Here is a 24,966-nt window from a genome sequence, read left to right on the forward strand (position 1 = left end):
GCCAGACAGCAAATTAAAAACAATTCATCTTGTTCTATTCCTTGGTCTAATATGATTTAAGAAATCTTTATCAGCAAATAGGCTAAGCTCGTAGCCTCAAAGAGAAGCCCCAGCTGAATTGTTGTTGCTAATGACAGAAAACTTAGTTGTGAACAGAGGGGATAGGAATACTTTTATAGGTGTTTCTCTCAATAACCTATTCACTTGCTTGCATTGTTTGAAAAATCCTATAAAGTTTTTTTATTATTCTCAGGGGAAAGCAGAGTAAAAATTCTTTTACACATGACGTTACTCCCCATTGCTATGCTCTTATGCCATTTTATCCTGGTTGCTTTGGGAGCTAAGTAATGAAAAACCAAGACAGGGCACTTGTGCCCTCTGTACTGTGCTATAGTATATGAATGCAGTGTAAGTTTATAAAAATATTTTTATTGGAAAGGCTCATCAAGCCATTTGGGACCAGGTAGACTTCTTGCAGATGTTTTCTAAAAGGGAGTTTTCCCCTTTTATTGCAATCTTGCAATCTTTTGTGTGTGTGTGTGCGTGCTTATATATTTTACTCACAATAGTTCTGTCAATTACATGAAGTTTATTTGTAAAGATTTACTTGAAAGGCAGAATTACAGAGAGAGAGAGGGAAAGACATATCTTAGTTCTCTTCCCAAATGGCTGTACTGGGCAGGACAGAGCTAAGCCGAAGTTGGGAGGCTGGGTCTCCCAAATGGGTAGCAGGGGCCCAAGAGCCACGGCTGTCTTCTGTCACTTTATCCTGAATGTCAGCACAGACTTGGATCAGTAGTGAAGCAACCAAGGTGTGATCAGTGCTCAATGTGTTGTCCGTATCACAGGTGCAGCTTTCCTGCTGTGCCACAATGATGGGTTCCTATGTACTTGCTTTTAGATCTCATGCTCTTGAAGCTTGTTATATTTATGTACAGTAAAAATTTTCATGTGTTTCACAATTGTCTATGAGCATAGTGATTCTTCCCACTCTACCCTCCCTCAGCCTGCCCTCTCCCTGCTTCTTCCTCTTTTTTTTCTGTTAATGTTTACCATGACATACTTCTAGATCATGTTACAATCACAGGATTAACATTACTTTAGGTAGCAGTTTGAATAGCTAGGATATAAGAAAAAAAAACTATTCCTTAGCAGTGTAGACAGAGACTGTAAACAGTAATCAAATCTCAAAATCTCAATCTTGCTCATAGATTACATAGTGCATACTCTGTATTCTTCACCACCGATCAGGGAAAGCGTATTTGTGTTTTCAGGACTGGTTTACATTACTAAGCATAATGGTTTCTAGTTTTTATGTCAAAAGTCATGCACTTTAGTTGAATGACTATTTGGTGTTTAATATTGGTTCAGACTTGGGCTTAAGATGATAAGTAAAATACAGTTTTTTCCTAAGGGATGTGAAGCTTGCAGACCATGGTAGGGTTTCAGTCCACACAGGCTATTCCTTCTCTCTCTCTCTCTCTCTCTCGCTTTGATTCCTTATCAGTTTACTTTTAAGTTTTTTCCCTCAACAGAATGACTATGTATTGCAAAGAGGCAACTCAATTGAAAACTTAGATTTTCAATTCCATCAGCTATGAAATTTAAAGAAGCAATCTTGTGTTTTGTGAAGGTGAATAAACAATCATTGATTAGAAATGTCATTTTATAATAAAACACACAAGGTTTCTAGAGTACTACAAAAATCTATGTGAAAATTAGTGTTAGCAGAAGTCAATTTAGATACATTGTATGGCTAAAATGAATTCAAAATATCTTTTTTAGATGTTGTAGAGGTAATTACAGGCTTGTGCAGTTGTATTTAGCTTAAGAAACCATTATTTGAAGATGATAGTTTAGATATGGAAGTTTATTCTTATTCCAGTTTCCCTGATAATATAAATATTGATGTATATTCAGAGTCCAGAGGATTTTTGGAGACAAGGATCTCCAAATACTGTTATTTTTATACTGTTACTGATACTGTTATTTTTACAGTATCATGTTGAGATATTTGGGGCTAATAACCAAGTGTTACACAGCTGCCTGTGTTCACTTGTGTTCCATAACAGACACGACATCCTCCTTGGCTTTGCCCTGGAACAGTGTGAACAGTATTAATACCCATGACTTTGACAGAGTGCTTGCTTCTCTGAGTTCTTCAGTTGACCAGAGGAAAGCCAGGAGAAAGTAGTTCCTTTGAAAGCTGAAATTAGACATTTACATATAGAACAAATTATTGTGTGCCCATTTTCATCATTTTCTTCTCAGCCTTATAGGCTTCTGAAACTTGAATTAAGATTTTTCTAGAAAATTTTCTTAGATGGAGTTATGGAAGACATCTTATTTATTAATCACCATAATAACAGCAGATCCAGGGCACTTGGCTGGATTTGAGATGACTCGGATGTTCTTGACTGTGAAACTTACTTTCTTCACTTTCAAATCTTGTTTACCCAATGGCATCACCAAATGATGTGAAAAGATGATGCAATTATTCAATCTCAGAAAATATGGCTTTCATTCATTGAACAAATGTGTCAGGTGAAGGTATAGTATTCACATGTATTGGTAAAAAAAAAAAGCAGGTTTAATTTAGACACTTGGTACTGTTTAGAATTCGTTAATTGCTTAATCTGGGATTTACTTTGTTTCTGCCAGGTTTAAGTTCTCTTGCAGTGAGGAATATTTACCACGCTGCTGATGGTGGGCTTTGTGGGGAAGACTTCAGTTTTCTTAGGCTTACAACCCATTACTAGCTTTGTAATTCTAGTTTTTTTTATCTCTAAGATAGGACTTGTAATATCTGCCTTTGAATTTCATGGTGATGATTAAGTTCATTCATGTGGAAAAATGCATGTCTGCGTAGCAAGATGCTTGGTACTTGATAAATCAAAGTTATTGTTTCTTTTGATTGGCTTGCTTGACTAAATTGACTGGTCTATTGATGACTTTAAATTTCAGTAGAGGCAAACATATGAAGCCCTTGTGAAACTGTAAGAGTTCAAAATAATTTCAAAGTCAGCAGGAATTCTCCTGGCAGAATTCCTCCTATCTTATTATTGTCAAGTATCTCTAAAACCAAAGGGTATGAAGAATAGGATGACCATATTTGAATTTTCCTCTGTTAGATGTATGTCATAGGACCTTTTAGAATTACTTTATATTCCAATTTTACAAATGACATTAAAATATCTAATATCATAGTTTTCATTAAAATATCATTGTTAAATAAAATGCCAGTGATTCTCTCAATGTTTAACTCTTTTAAGCATTCAGTAATTTCTGTTTAACAACGATATCAAACACTATTCCTGTATTTTGGGATTAAAGTTAAAGGTTTTCTTTTTCTTAACCTCGTATCTTCTTTTTATTTGTTGTTTGTGATAAATTGTGAGGAGATCTTTAAGAATACTGTGTTTAATTGTAGTCATGTTTCAGATAAACATGAATAACTGGTATAATCAGAACTGACATATCACGTGAGTGTGCTTTATTCCCTTTGCATTTGCAACCATATCTTAAATGTTCTCTGCTTCTCAAAGGTCTTAAGCCTGGCAAATTTTCTGTAAATGTTGGTTTAATGAGTAAATGGATTTGTTTTTCTACCAGTAGCAGTAAGACCACTAATAAGGATTATTGTAAAATGCATGAAAGTTGTACCCCAGGAATTGTGAGTGTTAAACAAAGGTCACCTAATTTAATTGTAATGTTTCACAATTGAAAATTAAAACCTAGAGTGACATTGTTGTGCCTAGACAGTTATAATTCAAGCTGAACTCTCACCTTCCAGCCACATGCTGTTTTAATTGATGAATTCATTTCTTGCTGTGATTTTTTTTGGAAAGCATGATAGAATACCTCAAGTATTGCTTATATGCGTCTTCTGTTATTTATCATCCGTTAGGATCTTTAATACTTGCTTTTAATGCTAGCTTAATGTGGTTTGCTACATTAAAAAAAATAGGCTATGACAGATGATCTCCTATCACATAATATCATAAATGATCTAATCTTGATGGACATGATCAGCATTGAACAGTTCACTCAGCTAGCATACCTCGGTTATTAAAATAGAAGTCCATAAGGAATAAGGGGAATCGAATTTCTCTACTCAAAAGGAATTTTGTCCTTCCTTGATTACATCAGGAAAAGCAAAAATTATAGACCAAGTGCTGAGAAATTCCTCATGATGACTGAGTAACGCAAAAAGCAAATTTAAGTCCTCTTTCAACATTTTAATTTTAGTTTGTAATAAATTCAGTGGATTTGTACAATTTTAAGTACTAAAGCTAATACTTCCTGAGTTCCTACTGGTATAGTTCATCCTTTTTTTTTTTTTTATAATCTATTTTATTGTGTTGTTGTTGACAATCTTTACATAGTTAATTACAGTTAAAGAAAGAAAAAGAAAAAAAAAAAGGTTCAGGGGGATAGGGAAGTGGGTAATACTATTATGTCCACATTGTTTCCATCATGTATCTGAGGTAAAGGGGGATATTGAGGGAGAAGCCCCACCCGGTTTCCCGCCCACCCCGAGTCCCAGATGTGGGGCATGCTCTGAGATATGTGCTCAAGTGGTGTTAATAGTTCTCCAGTTAAGAATCGCTGCCAGTTTCGCTCGATGAGGTCGTCCACTGATTGATATGGTCCATCATAAAGTCTCCGTTTGCCCCATTTTTCGCTGCCAACATATAGCTGAGATGAATGATTGATCCTTTACATAACTTTCCATTATTCACATAATTCTTAAGTAAGGATGGTACATTTTTGTTCACTTGAATAGATGAGGAGGCATAGTAAAGAAGTCATACACTAAAAGACAAAAGAAGAAAAACAACTCTCATGTGAACCCAGCAAGTCCACCAGAGCTAGCTTTCTTATTTCTACTCTGCTTCCTATCTCACATCCAAAATTATTGGATAGCAAGCAGTGTCAAAAGGGAGGCATGCTAGCTGTAGTCAGCGATGGGCAAGAAGACGGGAGGACCAACTCTGATGGCAAAACAGAGTAATTGACAGATACCATGTTAGAAATAATCCACAACAGAGAGTGTGGTTTGCACTGTGTTCATAAGGGAGTTGGCATACTTGCTCAGGGCTGAGGAGGACACTGGAGATGGGTACATTGATGGGTTCTACCACCTCCAGGCCCATCTTGCTACTCTGTTTGCTTTCCACAACAGTTCCAGACTTGTACATTAAGGCACACATCTCAGATCTGTGCATCCATGAAGCTTGTTCTGTATCTTACCTTAGGTATCTGAAAGAAATCCTAACACATGTAAAGCAGCGTATTTGAAAGAACGTTCTAAGCTTGCTCTTCCTCCCTTCCATCACATGATCATCACCATTGTCTCCAGTTGCTCATGCCAAAAATACATATGGTGATGATGATCTTTTCTTTTTCTGTTAGAACTTACTGTTTGAAAGGCAGAGTTATACACATGCAATGCGCACACGGAGGGAGGAAGGAAAGGAGAAAGGAGAAAAAAAAATCTTCCATCAGCTGGTTCACTTCCGCAATGGCCATGGCGACTGGAGTGGCACAGGGCTGAGGCCAGGAGCCATAGCTTCATCTGAGCCTCACCCATGGGTGACAGGGGATCAGGTAGTTGGGCTTCATCCTACCTGCACTCTTATTCCTCTTCTCTCTTTCAAAGAGAAGCCAGGATGACCATTTTATAGTGAAAATTAGGTGCTGTTGCTCTTCACACCACATCGTCCCTTCTCACTGCTCCCTACCGTGAGCAGTGCACAATCCACGTGCCTCACAGAAGTTTACTGAGGCCCCAGGACTTTTCCCTCTTCCCTTACTTTCTCACTTTGACTGCTTGTGTTGCTCTCTGTTCCTTGTGCTGCAAATTGATCATGGAGGTGGTTCAAATGCTGTTCTTTCTGCTATATAGTTCATTTTGTTCTTCACATTGACATCTGGACTTGAATGTCTGAGATCCAAAACTAAGGTGTTGGGAGGCATGCTCAGAAGTGGTATACTTGTTTGTGTCTGCTTTTCCTAAAGAATATTGTATTCTTACAGAGAAGTCCTACTTGATGGTTTCAATAAAGAATTTCTAGCACATGAATGAGTGCCAAACACATACAAAGTGCTCAGTAAATATTTTAAGTCCTACTGGGTGAACAGTACTTGATAAATATGCCAAGACTGTTATTTTTTTTTAAAAAAAAGAAAAGAAGTAGTCTTTTCAATTTGGTTAATGTGAAATAACCTGATTTCTTTTTTTCAAATTAAACATACCTCTTTGTGTCCAGGAAGATTGTGTCGAGGTAGATAATGCTAAAATGTTGTGGAAGTTTTGCTTTACATTTGTAAGGGAACTTTTTTTTTTAAAGACATATATATTTAAAGACTTGTTTGTTTAATTTTATTGGAAAGGCAACTCAGATTACAGAGAGAAGAAAAGACAAAGATGTTTCATCTACTGATTCACTCTCCAAATGACCACAATAGCTGGAGCTGAGCTGATCCAAAAGGAGCCAAGAGTTTTTACCAGGTCTCTCACGTGGGAGCAGGGTCCCAAGGTTTTGGGCCATCCTCAACGGCTTTCCCAGGCATAAGCAGGGAGTTAGAAGCGAAGTAGAACAGCTGGGACATGAACTGGTACCCATATATTATCCTAACACATGAAAAGTGAGGATTTAGCCATTGAGCCATTGCACTGGGCTCAAAGATTTATGCTTGTGTTGGGAAGGTAGATTTACAGAGACAAGGAGAGAGGAAGATCTTCCTACTGCTGATTCGCTCCCCAAATGGTTGAGCCAATCCAAAGCCAGGACCCTTTTCTGGGGGTGTATCGTGTAGGTACAGGGTCTCAGTGGCTCAGGCCATCCTCTGCTGCTTTCTCCAGGCCGTGAATAAGGAGCTGAATCAGAAGTGGAGTAACCAGGACATGAACTGGTGTTGATATGGGATGTTGGTGCTTGCAGGTGAAGGATTAGACTTTTCAGTCACACTGCTGGCTTTTGGAAGTATTTCATCATTATTATGCCATTAAGGGTTTTATTTTTTCCTGTTTTGTGTTCTTGCAAGCTACTGTCTCAGAGCCAGTACACAGGGTACACATAGGATCAACTCAACATAATTTTTATGAATTCCCAATTACCAGAGTTAACATTAATGATGCTGTATTGTGCAACCTCGTAGTTCTTTTTCTAAAATGCATAGTGACAGGAAAAATAACTAGATCCAGAGTGTTAAAACATCTAAATATACACAAAAATTATACTTAAGAGGAAGTAACATTTTTATAGGTTTGCTATCTTTTGAAATTTAGATTTTTGTTTTTCAGATTTGCTTTCTCCTGCATTCATTAACAATACCAACATGATGCACTTCACTGGGGCTGTGTACATCAAAGAAAATTGTTCCATTTATTAAAATGACATCCATTTCTATTCTCTGGCACTAGGGAAAGACGGTTATTTTCTCTGGGAAACGGTAACAATAACTGCAGCCACATAATGGTACAAAGTGTGACATGTTTGACCCTGAATAGCTGTTAAAATGCTACTCATGCTAAACAGCTCTATTTACTGCTGCTTACCTAGAACCTCCTGTACAGAGCGATGGCAAATCCAAAGGGAAGACTGAAAATCAAGGCAAGTTGAGCAGAGAAATGTTGCTCTGAGCCAGCCTTCAGTGTTGAGTTAGCTGCTTCAACCTGTCCTGGAGCATAAACCTTTAGCAGTAGGGGCAGTTGGGAATACAATGGCAGGGACTCTCAGTCTTTCCTTCAAGTGTCTGTGTGTGAGGGGAGAGGCAGGGGGCAGAGCTGCATTTTCTTTTCATTACTACTTAAAAATTTTTTGCAGACACATAAAACTGTGCTTATTCATGTGGCATTGTGATGAACGTTTTGATACATGGTGTAATGTCAAGTTGTGGTTGACAGTAAGTTGGGAAATATTGCCTTTTACATAGCAGTGTGTTAGTGCTATTAGGAAGCAGCTTGGAAAAGAGCTTTAAGGCAAGCCCTTGCCACTTAGCATCTCCAGCTTACATAAAATAGAGAACTGCAAGCTGAAATAACCAAGTGCTGATTCAAAAGGCAATAGGAATGTAGGTGTATGGTGGTGCATTATTTGACAAAATGCCATCTTGCTACATTGTCAAAATCAACGTGGGAAGAGAAGACACGTGAACCAATATAGAATGACTTGATTGGTATAAAACGTTGTAACATAGATACTGACATTTTCTAATTTCGAAGTTGATTCTCATGCAGGTCATCAATCTTAGATGTCCATGGAACTATTTACTCTTCCATAGAAAGTAATAGAACGTTTGGACCAAAAAAAAAAAAAAAAAAACTTGCTTCAGGAAAAGCAGTCTTGATAGGATAACAGACATGATTTGTCAGTCAAACCATTCTTGGAAAATCATTCATTATTTCCAGCCTTCATTGTGATGCACATAAACAGGACAGTATATTGCTCTGTTTTCTCCTTTGTAATTTTGGTATTTTCACAAAGACACCAGTTTTGATGTGACAAACCGTCTACAAGCTGTGCTTGGACAGCTCAGAGACCTTCTTCACTCAGTCCCTGTTTGGTGCCTCTCCCGTGAAGAGCTTGTCCCAGCTCCCTCAGTGCCCTTCTTTAGTGAGGGAGTGGGCAAAGAACATCTGGGAGACATTGACATTCCATCCAGGGGGTATTCCATTCGCTCAAGGGATACCTGATTAACTCCAGGTTCCAACTGCATGGCCTTTACAGTGTGTTTCAGTTTTATCCTAGCAAAAGTAATCCTTATTTTCTGTAGCTTTTATAACTATTTCTGTATCTACTTCTGCCAACCTACTATCATCTAAGTCCTTTCAGGATAATATGAGGAAAATACTTCGTTTTGAATAATTTATAAACAAACATTTTAACTCTCATTCTTAGTAGGCTGGAAAGGCAAAGATTGAGGCATGGTGACACAATCGTGCGTTTGGTGAGAGCCCGTGCATCACACATGGTGTGTGGTATGTGTCCTCATATGGCAAAATGGCCTAGGCCTTCCTGTATGCATTGTATAAGGCACTAACTCCATACCCTCCTGGCCTAATCACTTCCCAGAGACCCCCACATCACAACAGCATCACTCACAAGGGTTTGGCTTCAACATTTGAACTTTAATCTAATACATACATGTATACCAACTTTCTCTCATACACCACACACGCTGAAAGAGACATGCTACACCTTTTTGAGCCTTGTGAAAATACTTTTTCAATTTTCTGATTGGAATTATCTACAAATGGATGAATCTAAAATCATTTGAGAGTCTGTCACAAGTTTCCATTCAATATCTATTGTTCCAGAGAGTGATTTTCAAATGACATAACAGAATTGATATTAGGCTCCATTTAAATACGAACCCTGTATATCCTAGAATGATTGAAAAGCATGCTCATACAATGAAATAATATCCTATCAGTACTTTCCACCTGACTGGTTAATTTCTTTTGATACAATTTTATTGCAGCAGATGCTTGTTTATGCACTTGGACCGTGTCACTCAACATAATAAGGATCCATGTCTTGTGAAGTTTACATTCTGTTGGGAAGATACAAAGATTGTGCAATAAACATAAGAAGCTAATTTGTATTCTAGAAGGAGATGAAATATTTCCACAACATACAAAAGAGTCAAATAAATCAGGAATTGAGGCGAAAATGGTGGCAGATTCAGGTTTACTTTGAGATATGAACAAGGTAGGGAAGTCTGCGGAGCAAGGTATCAGAGTGAAGAGCATTTCAGGAGAGGCTGACCAATACACAGTGAATGGGCAGGAGAATACCCATAGTAGTCAGAAGCAGAGACCCATGGCTGTAGCTTAGTGAGGGTATGAAGTTGGAGAGGTAGCAGGTACTGAGATGATGTGGAGCTATGTTACGCTTTTCAGAGTTTGGCATCTATATGGACAACATAGTGAGCCACTGCAGGATTAGAAATAAAGATTGATGTAATAGGACATTTAAAATACCTTGACTTCTATAGATTTTACATAGATTCTGAATGAATGTAGATCTGGGAGAAGAGGCAAGAGCAGGTTGCAGAGTACTGGTTAGGAGACAGTGAGGTTGGGGTCTCAGGATATTTTGGAGGTTGAGTGAGTAAACCTTCTTGCTGGAAAGTAACATGTGTGAGGGAAGCAGCACACAAAATGCTATGGTGTTAATAGAGTTTGATGTTCAAAGAATCTAAAACTCGGGTCCAAGTGCAAGTAGCCTAAAAGAGCATAGTATAAAAACTGTAGACAGTGGGGAATAGTGGCCAGAGATCGCTGTCTGAAGCTTCTCTGATTCTTCCAGCATGATGTCATTCCAGAATACAGGTTTTACATCCACGAGTGTGAACGCTACTTGTCCTTCAGGCCACAGTGCTTTTCTCTATGGTTTTTGCATAGTTGGTTTGTTCATGGGTTGTAGTCCTCTGAGCTCTTCCTAGGATGTGACCCCTAAAGTAAAGTTGCCTTCTCCAAAGCTCTCTATCCCTAGTGGTGTTTTCTTTTATTGCCTTTATTGCACCTATCACCTTCAAAAGTATCCTGTTTGTCTGCTTTATATTGTCAGTTTTCCTTACCAGAATGTAAGTTCCATTAACACACATCTTATCACTTTGGCTTACAGTTGAATCTCCAGTCATTTGGACAGTGTTAAACTCCTGCAAGCAATACCACGCATCAGTATGTGGGTAGGGGAGTACTGTCATGTAGCGTATTTGAGCACAAACTGAATATGATGCTATGAAACAGCTGGTAGAGCAATCATAACTTGCCCTATATATAAATCAGTGACAAATGACTTGAAGAGAAGTTGAGAGAGATTCATGATGTGAGAAAGATTTAAAATGATGGAATTATAGCCCTGCAGAGTTTAAAGGACCAGCCCAATATCACACAGGTGGGAATCCCTGAGAATTCCCATGAAGCTTTTTCTGATGATTCCCAATGGTATGAAAGGCATTGTACAAAGTGGTATACACCAGTGTTTGGTGAGTTTATTATAAACCTAACTGTGGATTTTTTAGGTAGAGTGGAATGAAGATAGTACTTCTGAGTAGAGGAAGGTGGGGGCGGCAACAGAGCAGTAAGAAACTTAGCAGGTTCCTTCTGGAGAGGAGAGAGGCAGAGGAAATCACCATGTCCTGTCTCTTACAAATTGACACAGAGAGGTCAGAGAAGGGGGGGATTTGCTTCATGGATGGTGGAATAGACCAGGATTCAATACCAGCTTTTATTTATTCTGGGTAATTAAGGTTTCACTGAAATATACTGCCTTACTGGCAGAGAGAATGAAATAAATATGCAAACATGAAACTGATGATTCTAGCAAAAAATTAATAAGAATATGTTATAGTGAGGAGTATAATCATTTATACTTTTAGAGCAAATATGGATGCCAGGTAGAAGGTAGACTTTGGCTTGCCTGAGGTAGAATGAGAAACACTTTTATTCAGACCAGTAATAATTTCTGAAAATAGTTCTAAAGTAATTTGTAAGGAAAATAAAAAAGCCCATGACTAGTAGAATTAATTTGAAACCATACAGCTATGTGTTTGGAGCATAAAATTTATTAATTGGAAATCAAGTGGCTGTTGGATACTTGTGCTGCTGTGTTGCAATACCATTAACTGTGTAATTTATAATGATCCAAAATTTATTGGCTCATGGTCCTAGAGGTTGGGAAGTCTGAGATCCAGGAATCAATACCCGGTAAGGATATTTCTTTTATCACCAAGTGGCTGACAGTGAAAGTGCGAAAGAACAAAAAAGGAATTGAACTCTTTTATAAGGGCACCAACCTGACCCATGAGGACAAGAGCCTCCATGACCTGAGCGCTTCTTAAATGATCACTACATTTAAACCCAGTCCAATGCCTGCCTCCAGCTCCTGCCTCTACTAGCTTTCTGATGATACACATCCCAGAAGGCAACAATTATAGGTCAGGTAGTTAGGACCTTACTCCATTGCTCCCAAATGGGTGGCAGGAGACTATCTCCCAACTTCACCTGCCAGTATGAGCATCCAGAGTGTAACATTGGATGGGAGATCGCTCTTCTATCTCTGCCTATCAAATAAATAAAAAGCATTTCAGTTGAAGAGGAATATCCAAATCTCAGCATATAGTACCTGTTAGCCATTGCAAAACTCGTACCTAACAAACGCATGCCTCTGTAGTCTTCCAGATTTCCCTCCTGCACAGTCTGATGATGGTTTGGCTTGTGTTAGTTAGAAAGTACCATTACAAGGTTTTATGTTGTAAGATTTTGGAGGTATGACAGCATTTCGTCTAGTCAAAACCACTCCAAAATTTGACCAATCTTATGCAGTTGCTATCTGATAAACCTTATTGAACACACTAACTGTAGTAACGCAGGCAATTGGATGGAATAGATGCCTCCATAGGGGAGATGAAAACAGAAAAATACAGTTTTTTTATTTTGGTCATAGTATAAACTAACAGGAAAAAAATTAAGCTGTATATATGATTAAATGCATTTCAGGTAAACTGAGTTGAAATCACCTCAAGGAAATTGCCCAAAGAAAATATCAAGGTAGTGCACAGATAAATCCATCAGGGATTCCTAAAGTCAGGAATAAACTAGGATAATTGTGTAAGTACTTTGATACCCTTTGTGATTGAAAGATACAAGATGAGGATCACCGTGCTACCGCCAGAACCAACGAAACCGTTGAATACACTTATACTTGGCTAATCCTTAGTGTTCTGGGCTAAATTGACTACTGTGTGGAATATTTTCACCAATGTCAGTTTTTCTCATATGCAAACTGAGTCAAGGATTAGGGGGATTAATTTGAATACAGAAGCCCTAAAGCACATTTCACCTCTAACATTGGAATTCTTTAGAAGATGTGGACTTCTACAGAAATTTTGTGTGTGTCTGTTAGAACTGTTTTATTATAGTTAGTGCTGTGAGCTTTTATATGTAGAATGGAGGAAAAATGAGATTGTTGCATGAATATAGATGATTTGTGCTTTGAGAATGTGCCCAAAATGTACTCAGAGATCATCTTGAGAATGTTCTTGAACTTTTGCGTTGGCATTGCTTGTATCACGCTGCCTCTAATGTCGAGTTTCCCAGAGAGAAATGAAATACCTTTCTTTCAAAGAGGCTTCAAGAAAATTTCACCTGGATTAGTGAGGGTTGATGCTGGCTTTTCTAGATGTGTGATTGTGGACACACCCTAATCTTTTCCTCCTGATGTAGGTATGTCATTCTCTTTCATTAGATTCCCTGTTCTCTTTGCATTTCATAGCAGGATCGTTGGTCACTTCTGGCCCTTGCTTATTTTGTGGCACTGGTTACATTGCTTTGCCCTCTCAGAATTCTGTTGATCCATTTTAAACATGAGTTTCTTCTTCATGAGAACTACAATAAAGCTGACTGCTTCCCTTTTCACTGTTTCACATGATTTAGCACTGAATCATACTTTGTTGTTGAATTTTAAATTTTTGCTCTTATTTCAACCGACTAGCTGCATGTTTCTTGAAGATAATCTTCTGATGCTTCTTATATTGATGTACTTAACTGCAGTCATCTATTGGCTTTTGTTGATATTCTGTTGGAACTTCACTCCCAGAATTCTGGAATACAACGTGACATTCTGAAATCTCACTCTTAACTTACTCTTAATACATTTCTAAACCTATAAAGGAGTTTGTGCATTCCACAGGTACAAATCCAAGAAGACATCCAAATGTCCACCCCTCTCTATCCCCTTCTCTCAATACTATTCCTTCCTGTCAATCTTTTTGCTAATTATTGCAAAAATATAATTTCAGTCCATTCCATAATCGTAGGCTTATTGTATCACTGATCACAATGTACAGCAAGTAAAGTATGAGGACCACAGTTCCAGAGGAATATAAATATGAGCTAAAAACCATCATAAAATGTCCAGTTTGTTCTGTACACTTTGTATTCTATATTAGTTTTCACATATCAGAAAAACATGATAAAATTTAAAAGTAGTGTACATGTGTTTTCTTCCCACAGGGTTTTGTCTCCTAGTCAAGGCAAGTCAACCTAGAGTACAGAAACTAATCAACCATGAAAACTAAATAAAACATGTGTTTTTCTTTCACACCAGTCGAAGGGTCTTTTCTTCCCAATTGTAGTTTCAAGGACTGAATGCTGATCAGATAGTACATTTTACAAAAGTTTTTTTTCTTTCATTAAAGCACTATATAATCAGTTCTTCATCAAACACAACTAACATGAATATTCCTACTTGTGACTTAGGAGTTCTTCCCATTAAAAAATGATGTTTTTTATTTGCAAGAGTCATGTAGAGGAAAGAATAGACACAGAGCTCTGCTATCAATGATCCGCTCTGGAGATAAGTTCAAAGGCCAGGACTAGTTTGGGCCCAAGCCAGCAGCCAGTTTCTTGCAGATCTGACATGTAGGTAGTAAGAACACAAACACTTGCTTTCCCAGGTGAATCAGTAGGCAGCTGTATCAGAAGTGGAACAGCCAGCAATCCAATAGGAGCCCACAGGGAGCCCGCCATGGGCATTGCAGGTGGTGATCTAACCAGCTATGTCATAACACAGGTCCAAAATTTGTTGTTTTATATCTGCTAGGAAGAGATTTGTTCATTTGAGAGGACCACTGATTTTTTTACATGATGATTGTAGTAGAGTCTAAGAGCCTGCAACAATTAGTAGGACTTTTTGGAACATATTACATGAGTTTGTAATATTAAAAGGGAATTTGTATTCTTAGAAAGTTGTTAATAATTACAGTAATTGGTCTTCCATTCATTCTAACAGTAGGAAAATACCTGACACAAAGCAGTCACACAATATTAATTTGTTAATTGAACTCCAAACTTACTTAACTTTGTCCTCACTGCCTGTTTAAAAATGGTTTTCATCTCCTGATCCAGGTATGTTTGTATTAGGTGATTTGGAATAAAGGTTTTTGACTTGTCATATTACAATTCCACATTAAAAATAGGAAGAAATATTTTTCAAACTCAGGAAACTTCCTACTTTTTTCTGAATTGAATATTTTTGTAATTTAAGGGAGAGTCTTAGTGAAATCAACTGTGTAAACTTCAAATACTTTAAAAACTTCAGTTACAATGCTGAAGATAGTCACTAAGTGACAACAATTTTCATGTTTCCAAATACCACCTGAATTACTCAATATAGTCCTTACAGCTATTCTATGTGTTACAGTATAAGGGAAATAAAGAAAATGTGTAAATTGTGAGCAGAAGATAAAATTATATATTTTTCATGATTTAAATAAAATTTTGCAGATCAACGCTTCACATGAACAATTTGTATCAAGTGAGTTTTGTAGGGCAGAGACTGAGGCTGGCAAAATTGCCCAGCAGGCAATTCATACTCATGTCTTGATGAACTGCAAATCATTGATTCATTTGCTAAACTAAAGCAGATTCATGAAATCAATGGCTTTGCTATTCATTTAGACTGTATATATTTTTCCCTTTGAAAGCATCCATAAAGCAGGTTTAATATTTGATTAAACTGAAAAAAAAAGTCAAAGTGTGCACACATGTCTTCATTTCCCTTTGCGTTGTGATTCTTCTTCCATGAGGAATGCTCAGGGATAGTCGCCGCTCATGAGGTCACTGTGTCCTCATAGTAATACAGTGATGAGAGCTTTGTGCAAAATGCTCATGAAGAGCAGCATATTGAAACGTGCTCAGGGATGAGCTTAACTGGTCAATCTACGCATTAAGGACTGGTACTTCTCAAGTGTCTTAGAAAATGCTAATTTGTTGCTTTGGAAGTCACAAAAGTGGAGTGAAGTTTATCTCAATTTCCACATTAAGAATAATTTTCCATAAAGAATTGAAGGTTCAGATATTAATTCGCATCAATATCTATATGAACATTCAGTAGTTGGGGGGATCCAAACACTTGTCTCTTAAACATACCTCCATCTTACCACTTCATTTTGTGTGTCTGAGCTAAGGAGCATGAACACCAAGGAATTTCTATTTTAATACTAACTGTGCAGAGAAGTTCTGAGAAAATCTATCCCTATGTACCTTTCATTATACAGGAAATATGTCTTTGGGGAATGAATTAGTATAATGATGTTGCTCTGTGAGGTTTCAAATTCAGAGCTATCATCAGATTGTTCCCAAAATGAAATTCTACTTTTCTACACCAATGAATCTTTGTTTCTGATATAAAGCTCTAACGTTGAGATTTACAGTATAGAAAAGAATCTGATCTTGATGTTGATTTTTAGCTTTCAGCACGTGTGTGAATTTCTGAAGAAGGAAAATCAAGAATCCTAGTTTTCCCCTTCAGTTTATCTAAAGATTTAGGGAAAATCTGGGTGTTTGTTTCTCTCAAGGAAAACAAAAATCTGAATAGCTGGCCTTTTCATAGCTGGTCTCTGAATCATAGAGTTAGTGCCTATAAATTTGTGAAAAGAAAAATTGCTGGTAAGAATTGGAAAACATATTGGGAAAAAAAAGGGGACCCAGATATTTGAAACATTTGTCCTACATTCTCTTTTCAGGAGGATCTTATAGTTTATTTACAGGAAAGTCTAGTGCCTGTGGATGACTCAAGGGAAATTAAAAATGTCCAGTAGAAGGAGAAAACAGGGATAAATTATCTTCAATACCTAATGTTCTGAAAACTTGTGTATGAAAGCCTACACTATACACTTCTCTGATACTTCTTAATATTATATAAGTGTTCAAAATTGCTTTTAGTTTTCAGTGGCTACTATTTTTGTTTTTTTTTCCTCCCCTGGGGAGAATTATGACTTTGTTTTTCTTAAGTAATAGATTGTATACTCACTGTGTATTGGTTTGAGTCTGTCAAACCCAGAAGTATCCTGCCAGTGCACCCAATATGAGATAATATGGGTAATGTGAGTTCTTTCTTTTCAATTTTAGAATCAACCTTGTCCTATGTTAGGCAGCTGGAGGCAAGAGTAAGACAGCTGGAGGAAGAAAATCGCATGCTGCCCCAGGTGGGTGATTTCCAGAAGCTCATAGCTAGTCAGTGTCATGTGAGTTGTAGCCTTTTATTTGGAATTTAGCTACATTTCGTCTTAAGTGATTGAAATCATTGTGTTAACAGTCATTCATCCATGTGCAGTGTGATTTTGTTCCATGATGGCCATCGTATATCCATATTCATAAGTATTGCACTAAAGAGTATGGGTGTCTGCAGTGAGAATGTGAAGTCATTTTTAAAAGGAACAAAAAAGATAAATATAAAGATACCTTCAGATTATCACTCTAAATAAAATGTGTAGTTGATAGACACAGGGGACACATTTACATGGGAAATTCACTGAATTGTGAGCTAGTGAAGTTATAGGTAGTTTGAAGGTTCCATACTTTGTGCAATTCCTAATATTCTTTGTGGTATAATTGAATTCTTTCAGTGTAAAATAGTGATGTTAGCAATTGAAAACTCCTTTTTATTTTGGCATTTTCTTTTCTCTGGTGAATGAAAATGGTGTCTTTTTAGGGTATTTAATGTCTTGTGTTTCACTTCACAAATTGTTTCTGTGTCTGTTACATTGGTGAGAATGATGTTGGTTTTATGAGGTAGCAATTTTCAATAAATGTTTTGTTGAGTGGAATAAGACTAATGATTCAGTGTTAGTTTCCTTTATAGACCTCCATATATTAATGAATTATACATTGATTTAAAAGAGGTTTTCTAAACAATGAGTCACTGGTGTTCTTTCCACAATCTGGTGATGGATTTTAGTTTTTAAGCAACTAATGTAAAATTACCCTCCCAACAACTCATAAATAGTAATTTAAAAAGCATAGATTGGTTGTAATTCAAGGAGAGTGGTCTAAGCATTAAGACAAAGACTCCTTGGAAAGACTTTGGAGGGCTTTTTAATTGCATTTTTTAAAACTGCTTTTGTTCAGTAATGATGATTTGTGCTATCATGTTTTACATGCAAAAGTGCTTCTTTCTTCCACTGCCCAAAGAATTGCTTCGAAATTATGAAATTAAAGAAATCAATCAGCTTCTCTCCTCAAACTATATATATATTAAAACTCAAGGTGACACCAAGGGTTATTCACATGATAAAATAAAATACTATCAGTTGGAATTTTAATTTTTTCATCTTTTCTTTTTCCAAGTCTTTTGCCCTTTTTAGCTTTTACATTAGAGCCATAGTAAAACTGTATTAGGGCCTTTGGACATTTTTGCAGTCCCTCCCTACTAAAAAGAAAGCAAAAAAAAAAAATACAGTTAGATATATATAGTCATACCATCCTCAGGCAGTTGAAATGTAAAAGAAATAAAACAAGATTTCATAAAGGATACATTTTTTTTTGGTGTATATCTGAGTGGGCACTGAGACACATCCCACATTAAAATGTCAATAACTGTGCTACCTTATTAAAATAAGCATTGAAATGTAAAAATAATTATAAGGTTATTACAAGTCTAAAAGTATAGTGACAACTGAAGGAAAACCAGAAGAGTGTTCAGTATATTTGATATAAATGCCTATTACTCACATTGTTAATAGGAAAGATAAAGCAACTAAATTGTCAAATTAAAGCCTCTAATTATATGCTTTCAAATGCACTGCTTTGTTAGTATCAAGAATGGTTGTCTTGTTCCACTGTTTTTTCTCTCATAAATGGCTAAGCAAGATCAAGTTTTACAGAAGTTGAGATGTCATTGATGTAGGATGCATTCCTATTTTATGTGCCACTGCAAAGGGTAAAGATGTGTATTGTGTCAGATTCTTTTTGATCTCAGAGTTATTAAAATGGGAAAACAGTATTTTAGATTTAGTGAGTAGCTGTTTATATGTCTAATGTTTTAATATGCAGGCTGCTATTAAAACTATGCTATTGGACATCTATAAAGAATATTGTAGTTCAAAAACAATATATCTGTTCAATTTCTAATGAGTGCTGCATTCATTTGCAGCTAAGTTAGCTATGATAGAACCAATTAATACACTTCATTGTGTGAACATATGCTGAAATGCACAAATTCACTAGACAACTGACCAGGATGGAACGCAAGAATGAATCTTAGAGAAGTTGTAAAAAAATAAATGGGATCCCCGTGGAAAGCCGAAGCTTGGGATGACTCTCCTAGAACCTTACATAATTTATTTTCCGATGTTTCTGTTAAAAATTATTATGTTGAGATTTCCCTGCAGAAATGATTTCTGACTACATCCTGTTAGCTGATTTGCAAGGTCAGTTCAATGCGACAAGGTTATATCACTGCATAAATTAATCTCAATATTTGAAAGCTTGATTTTAAATTATGAACTTGATCACTTTGCCTTGATTGGAAACACATTCCTTTTTACTCCCAGCTTGATAATATGTTCATTTGTCTTAGGTTAAACGGGAATAAGAATGGTGATGGCAATTGGAATATTATGAATATTAGTTTTCTTTGGGGCAGTTGTTGGCCAGGTTCTTTGTTGATAGTTTACATTAATTATATAACGCACCAAAAGCACTGTTGTGGAGGACAAACTCTATATGCTCATTTTAATTATCTGTATCAAGTTGGACATAATCAGTGCCATTTTAGGAATTTGTATTATGTATATATACATCTATCTATACACAAATAGATGTTTAAAATACAAGAAGGGTGTCATGCTTGAGTTTTTTCTAATCAGGTGCAAAGATATGAATGCTTTCACATGTGAGTGAGGATGTTCTTACATTGTTGGCGTTCCTTGTAAATGAAGGGTTGTGTCTGTGCCCATCCCAGAATGAAAGGCTCTTTCTTCAACAGTTGGAGGAGGCTGGTACACTTGGAATTGGCTCTATCCAGTGGTGAGGAGGAGATGGTAAAAGTGCAAGTAGATTGTCAGTTGGGTTGCCAGGCAGGTCAGCGTGCAGTGACTGCAGCGTGCTTTGCTCTGATGATGGCAATATCCTACAAAAATCACAGAGCTCCACTTTGAATCAGTGTGAGGGTGCTTTCAGAGGTATCCTAAAATAAGATCAGCTTTCATTATTTTTTGATAATGAAAAATTATTTGGTAGCCAAAATCATTTGAAAGGAATGTTTTGAAAAAGTTGACATAAATCAGCTAAGTTGACATAGGCCACCTAAGCTTAGGATGTTGTTCCTTGAGTACATGACATAATGTAAACAGCTTTTTGAAAGTCACATTTGAAACATTTCAAAGGAGCGTATATGCCCTCATAAGACCTACAGTACAAAAATTGTTCAGACTGGTCTATGAGCTTCATTGTATGCTAAAATGAAGATTGTTATTTACATAAATCTAGTTGCTATCTATAACATTATTAACTGATTTCCATCAGTTAGTCACTGATAATATTAGAAACATTTTACAAGTGACATGCTATCAAATGTAGTTTTGTATGTACCTTTTTCTGTATATACTTACGTGTATAACACACTTTCTCTGGAGAATGAATCCGAGATTTTCTTTGAGCGTGACAGAACCTCATATATCTCATAAGGAAAGCTTCTTTTAAAAGTCAAGGCATATCAGGTTAAGAGTCATTAAGGGCATTGTCCTGGTCATGTAACTAATAAAGGGTAGTCTAAAGTTCAGGTGTAGGCTGATTCACTGTTCTTTCCAGCAGTGTTTTCAGTCGTCACAGTATCTCATTAATATAACTCAGTGTAATTAAGCACTAAAGCTATTTTCATCTACTGTCAAATTCAATTTTCTCAATATTTTTTTCTGAAAAACAAATGGTAGATTCGCTTAGACATCTGAGATTTGTTAGAGGTTTATTTTATTCTTGCTTCAAGGGAAATAATATTCTATTTTTCTGAAAGCGGTAGTATCTCTAATTAAATTTAAAATGTGTCTTATAGGGTTGTCTTCTCTCTAACACATTTCCAAAATAACTTCAAAACCTTTTACATTTCATTTTAAACATAAATATCCATATTTGCATAGAACATTTATCTGTAATAAAATACACTTAGAGGAGCTTTTTTGTTCAAAATAATCTGTAGGGCAGGTGGGTGAAGGCAAATGATAGAGTAATGCTTTTGAAGTTGAGTTGTCATTTTACAGCCAAGTTTGAAGTCTTGCTCACATTCTGATTTCATTGTCCCTTTCTTCATGGTCAGATTTGCACAGTATGTTCATGTGTTACACCTGCAATTAAGAATTCTACTCAAGCAGAAAATAATTAAATGGATGGTACAAAATACCTACTTGATGAATTTATAAATAAGTCTGCCCTTTGACTATCTTTGAATATTCAGATATAACCCTGGATTAAAAATATTATTACTACTTTTAACTATTCTTACCTATTACACATTTACCTGGGGTTTTGCAATGTGAAGAAAACCCAAGAGATGCAGCATGCAGTTTGCTGCAGCTCCAAAGTCAATTAAGTTTGTCAAAATCATCCTGGAAAATCTGTTTCCTGTGATCCAATGCTCTGGACCATCTGATCACAAGCAACGTAGGTGTTGCATGCATCAGACTCTCCGCCAAACAAAGCACCTACATCTTGAGGCTGGCATTGAGAGCCCATGTGGAGAAACCATGAAGGCACCTGGCACTGCCTGATGTCATACTCCTGCCCATGTGCCAGGGTTCTGCTGTGCTGTTGGAGAGGCAGGGCCACTGGGATTACCACCGAGTGGGCCTCATTCAGCAAATGTTTCTATTTCTGTTGTGCTAGCACACACAAAGGAAGCTAATTTTAGGAATGGAAATGAAAACTCTTGCCTGCCTATAATTTGGCTCCAGTGCAAACTCACGATGTAGTCTTTCAGTGCCTTGCTAAGGAGGCAGGGCTGTTTTCCCAAGCAGTTTTGGAACAAAAGGGGGAAAAAAAGCCTGTCACCCTTGCCAGAAAGGCTGAGAAGGCTACCCAGGAGCTAAAGAAATCAAGCTTCTTACTTCCATGGCAACACGGCCTGCAACATACGTCATACCCCTGAGATGTCCCTCACCTCACTGGGTTCTCAGGAAGAAACTGCCTTTGGGTTGGACAGAAATGGGAGAAATTTTAGAAATGTATAGATTCCCTTATGAGCTTTTATTTTTTGGCTATAAAAATAGTTATTCAATTTTTTTTTTGTTCTCTTGCTTTCTCATAGTTTCTGACTTTGTTGTGCCAATTCTTTCTGTATTGTAGGACCACAAATACATGGTTTCTTTGGAGTTGGGATTGTGTCAGTAAAAATAGCTATTGCACAAAATATGGTCCAGGGAATGCTTGAAACAATTATTTATATTCTTCCAGTGCTTATTTGCATGGGATTTACCATCCAAGCACTCCTGAGGAGAAACTTGCTTAGAATTACTAATTTTTTTTACTCATAAACAGCAATGCTAACCATGCTTGTGTAACCTGGGCAGAATCTGGATGCTACTGATAGGAAAAAATATGCAGTTCACAAAGATTTGGTTGCTGCTGGGGTCATATATTTAGGAAAAAGTGGACTACACCAGATGAACAGTGCTATGGATGGCGTTTTTCTTCAAGTTGACATGGTTATCTAATGAAAATAAAAGGGGCCTCTGTTTAGTTCACTAAGCCTTCAGGGGATAAATAGAAGACCCACAAGAGGTATGGCTGTGATGGAAATGATGATATGAGTGGACATGAAAAAACCATGCCGGGAAATGCAAATGCATCCTGGCTAAAGGAAAAGTTTGTTTGTAGCAGGAAAAATATCAAAGAGAAATTAATAGAAAAATGTCTACAGCAAGATGGAAACTCAAAGGGCAGGTTTTATAATATTTTTCTGAGATCTCATGGTAGAAGGGTCCTGTGTGAGAACTTTTGAAAGGTGATGAGAACTTTTTCTTTAAAGATCTATTTGATAGAAACAGAGTTTGAGAGTTCTTCCATTCCCTGGTTCATGCTGCAAATGGCTGCGATAATGAATGGTCAGTGAGGCTGAAGCCAGGAGCCTGGAGCTGCTTCCAGGTTTCCCACACGGGTGCAGAGGCCCAAGCACCTGAGCCATCTTCTGCCTTTTCAGGTGTATTATCAGGGAGCTGCATCCAAAAGGGAGCAACAAGGAACTGAACTGGTGCCCATATGAGGAGCCAGTGTTACAGACGATGACTCTACCCACTGCAAAGCTGGTCCCTAGGTCTCCTCATTGTAATGACAGCATGAAGGCGCAATGGGAATGTCAAGCAAAATATGGCATGTTTTCAATGATCATACGTAACGATGTATTGATTGATATATATATATATATATATATGAGAGAGAGATTAAGAAAAAAAGGAAACCTTTACTGATTTATTTCCCAAATGAGTGTAACAACCAGATTGGGCCGGCCTGATGCCAGGAACTAGGAATTTCTCTCAGGTTTCCCATATGGGTGCCAGGGACCCAAGCACTTATGCCATCTGCTGCTGCTTTCTCAGGTGCATTAGCAGGGAGCTGGATCAGAAATGGAGTAGACAGGATTTGAACCTGTGCTCCTAAAGGGTGCCAGTGTCAGAGGCTGCATCTTAACCTCTTAGGCTATAATGCTGGCCCCAGACAGTGCTGCAGTTTTATAGCTACACTTCATATGTTAATAATTGCCGCTATCACTAGGGCACATTGAAACAATTCTTTAAAAATTTTGTGATAGCCATAACATACAATATTTCTATTAATGCCATTTATGAGATGTGTCACAAAATATTATGAACTCAACCAGTACCTGGTTTGCTGTGTAGGAATACAGCCAGAATCATGGATATCTGAATAATATCAAAGACTATTTTGGAACATTTATAACAGAACTAATGCTGTCTTACAAAATGGATTTCTAATCTGATTTCTTATTTTAAATTCAAGGTAAAGCCAAAATCCACAAAGATGACTCTATCTTTCTAAAAGGATAAGATAACAGGTCACAGAAAGTGGAAAAGATAATAGTGTTTGGTTTTAGAATTTGTTAATTTTTTAAAAGATTAAAGTATTGAAATGTAGATGTTACAAAGGTTGTAATTTCCGAAAGGCTTCCAGGTGGTTCATTGAGAATTCTAGGTGCTGTGTGTCCCTTCAGATTCCAGTCTGACTTTGAGCTTTATTTCCTACTGAAGGGCCCCAGGGACTGATGGAAAATATGGGTCCAAGTCGAGCTGTCTTCCCTTGCTGGTCAGACTTCTTAAACTGAGCAGTATAGGCCTTTTTTTTTTTTTTTTAACATAAAACTGTTATATGTCCAGTTTGCTATAGCTTGAGCTCAGTGAATGTTTATAAATCATTAAAAATTGGGCCTGGTGCAGTGGCCTAGTGGCCTAAGTCCTTGCCTTGAACGTGTCAGGATCCCATATGGGCGCTGGTTCTAATCCCAGCAGCTCTACTTCCCATCCTGCTCCCTGCTTCTGGCCTGGGAAAGCAATCGAGGACCACCCAAGGCCTGTTCCTTGGGACCCTGTTCCTGTGTGGGAGACCTGGAGAAGGTTTATGGCTCCTGGCTTCTGATCAGCGCAGCACTGGCCATTGCGGTCACTTGGGAAGTGAATCACTGGATGGAAGCTCTTCCTCACTGTCTCCCCTCCTCTCTGTATATCTGACTTTGCAATAAAAATAAATAAATCTTTAAAATAAAAATTTGCATCTAAGGCAGTTAATAAGATGATAGACAACACACTTGGTTCTTTGTTAACAATTTTTAATGACTTTTTAACCTCTTAATACTTGTGCAAAAGATATAATATAGGTTATATATATGTATATATATGTGTGTGTACATATATATATTTATTTTATATTTATATATATATACAATTTAATAGGTGCTGGAGTCTCCCCACCCCCTCCCCAAGTTCCCTCCTGTCCCCTCTGTTCTCCCCTACAGTCTTACAATGGGTGTCTTTGAGTTTTCACAAGTCCATCATGCTGCCACTGAGGTGTCTCCCAACAATGTGGCAGATTATCAGCCCTTTTGCTGAGTCCATTTTTGTAGTGCATGCATGAGGACATACTTCTCTCTGTTTCCACCCATGAAC

At 37.3% G+C, this 24,966-nt stretch overlaps 1 protein-coding gene across 7 annotated transcripts in view; it reads left to right on the plus strand.

Moving 5' to 3' along the window:
- The window catches only part of CCDC85A (coiled-coil domain containing 85A), a 193,687-nt gene that overhangs the window by 136,087 nt on the left and 32,634 nt on the right, over nt 1-24,966 (plus strand). For 5 of the 7 annotated variants that reach the window (XR_009245957.1, XR_009245958.1, XM_058667813.1 and 2 more), the window contains exon 3: nt 16,928-17,004. The exons of the other annotated variants lie outside the window; for them this stretch is intronic. Coding sequence is in view for 3 of the 5 variants with exons in the window: in XM_058667813.1 (XP_058523796.1) it covers nt 16,928-17,004 (77 nt within the window). In the remaining 2 variants the exon portion in view is untranslated. The remainder of the gene's footprint in view (nt 1-16,927; nt 17,005-24,966) is intronic. 7 annotated transcript variants of the gene reach the window in all.

The sequence above is a fragment of the Ochotona princeps genome, chromosome 8, assembly GCF_030435755.1.
Source record: "Ochotona princeps isolate mOchPri1 chromosome 8, mOchPri1.hap1, whole genome shotgun sequence".
Lineage (NCBI taxonomy): Eukaryota > Metazoa > Chordata > Mammalia > Lagomorpha > Ochotonidae > Ochotona > Ochotona princeps.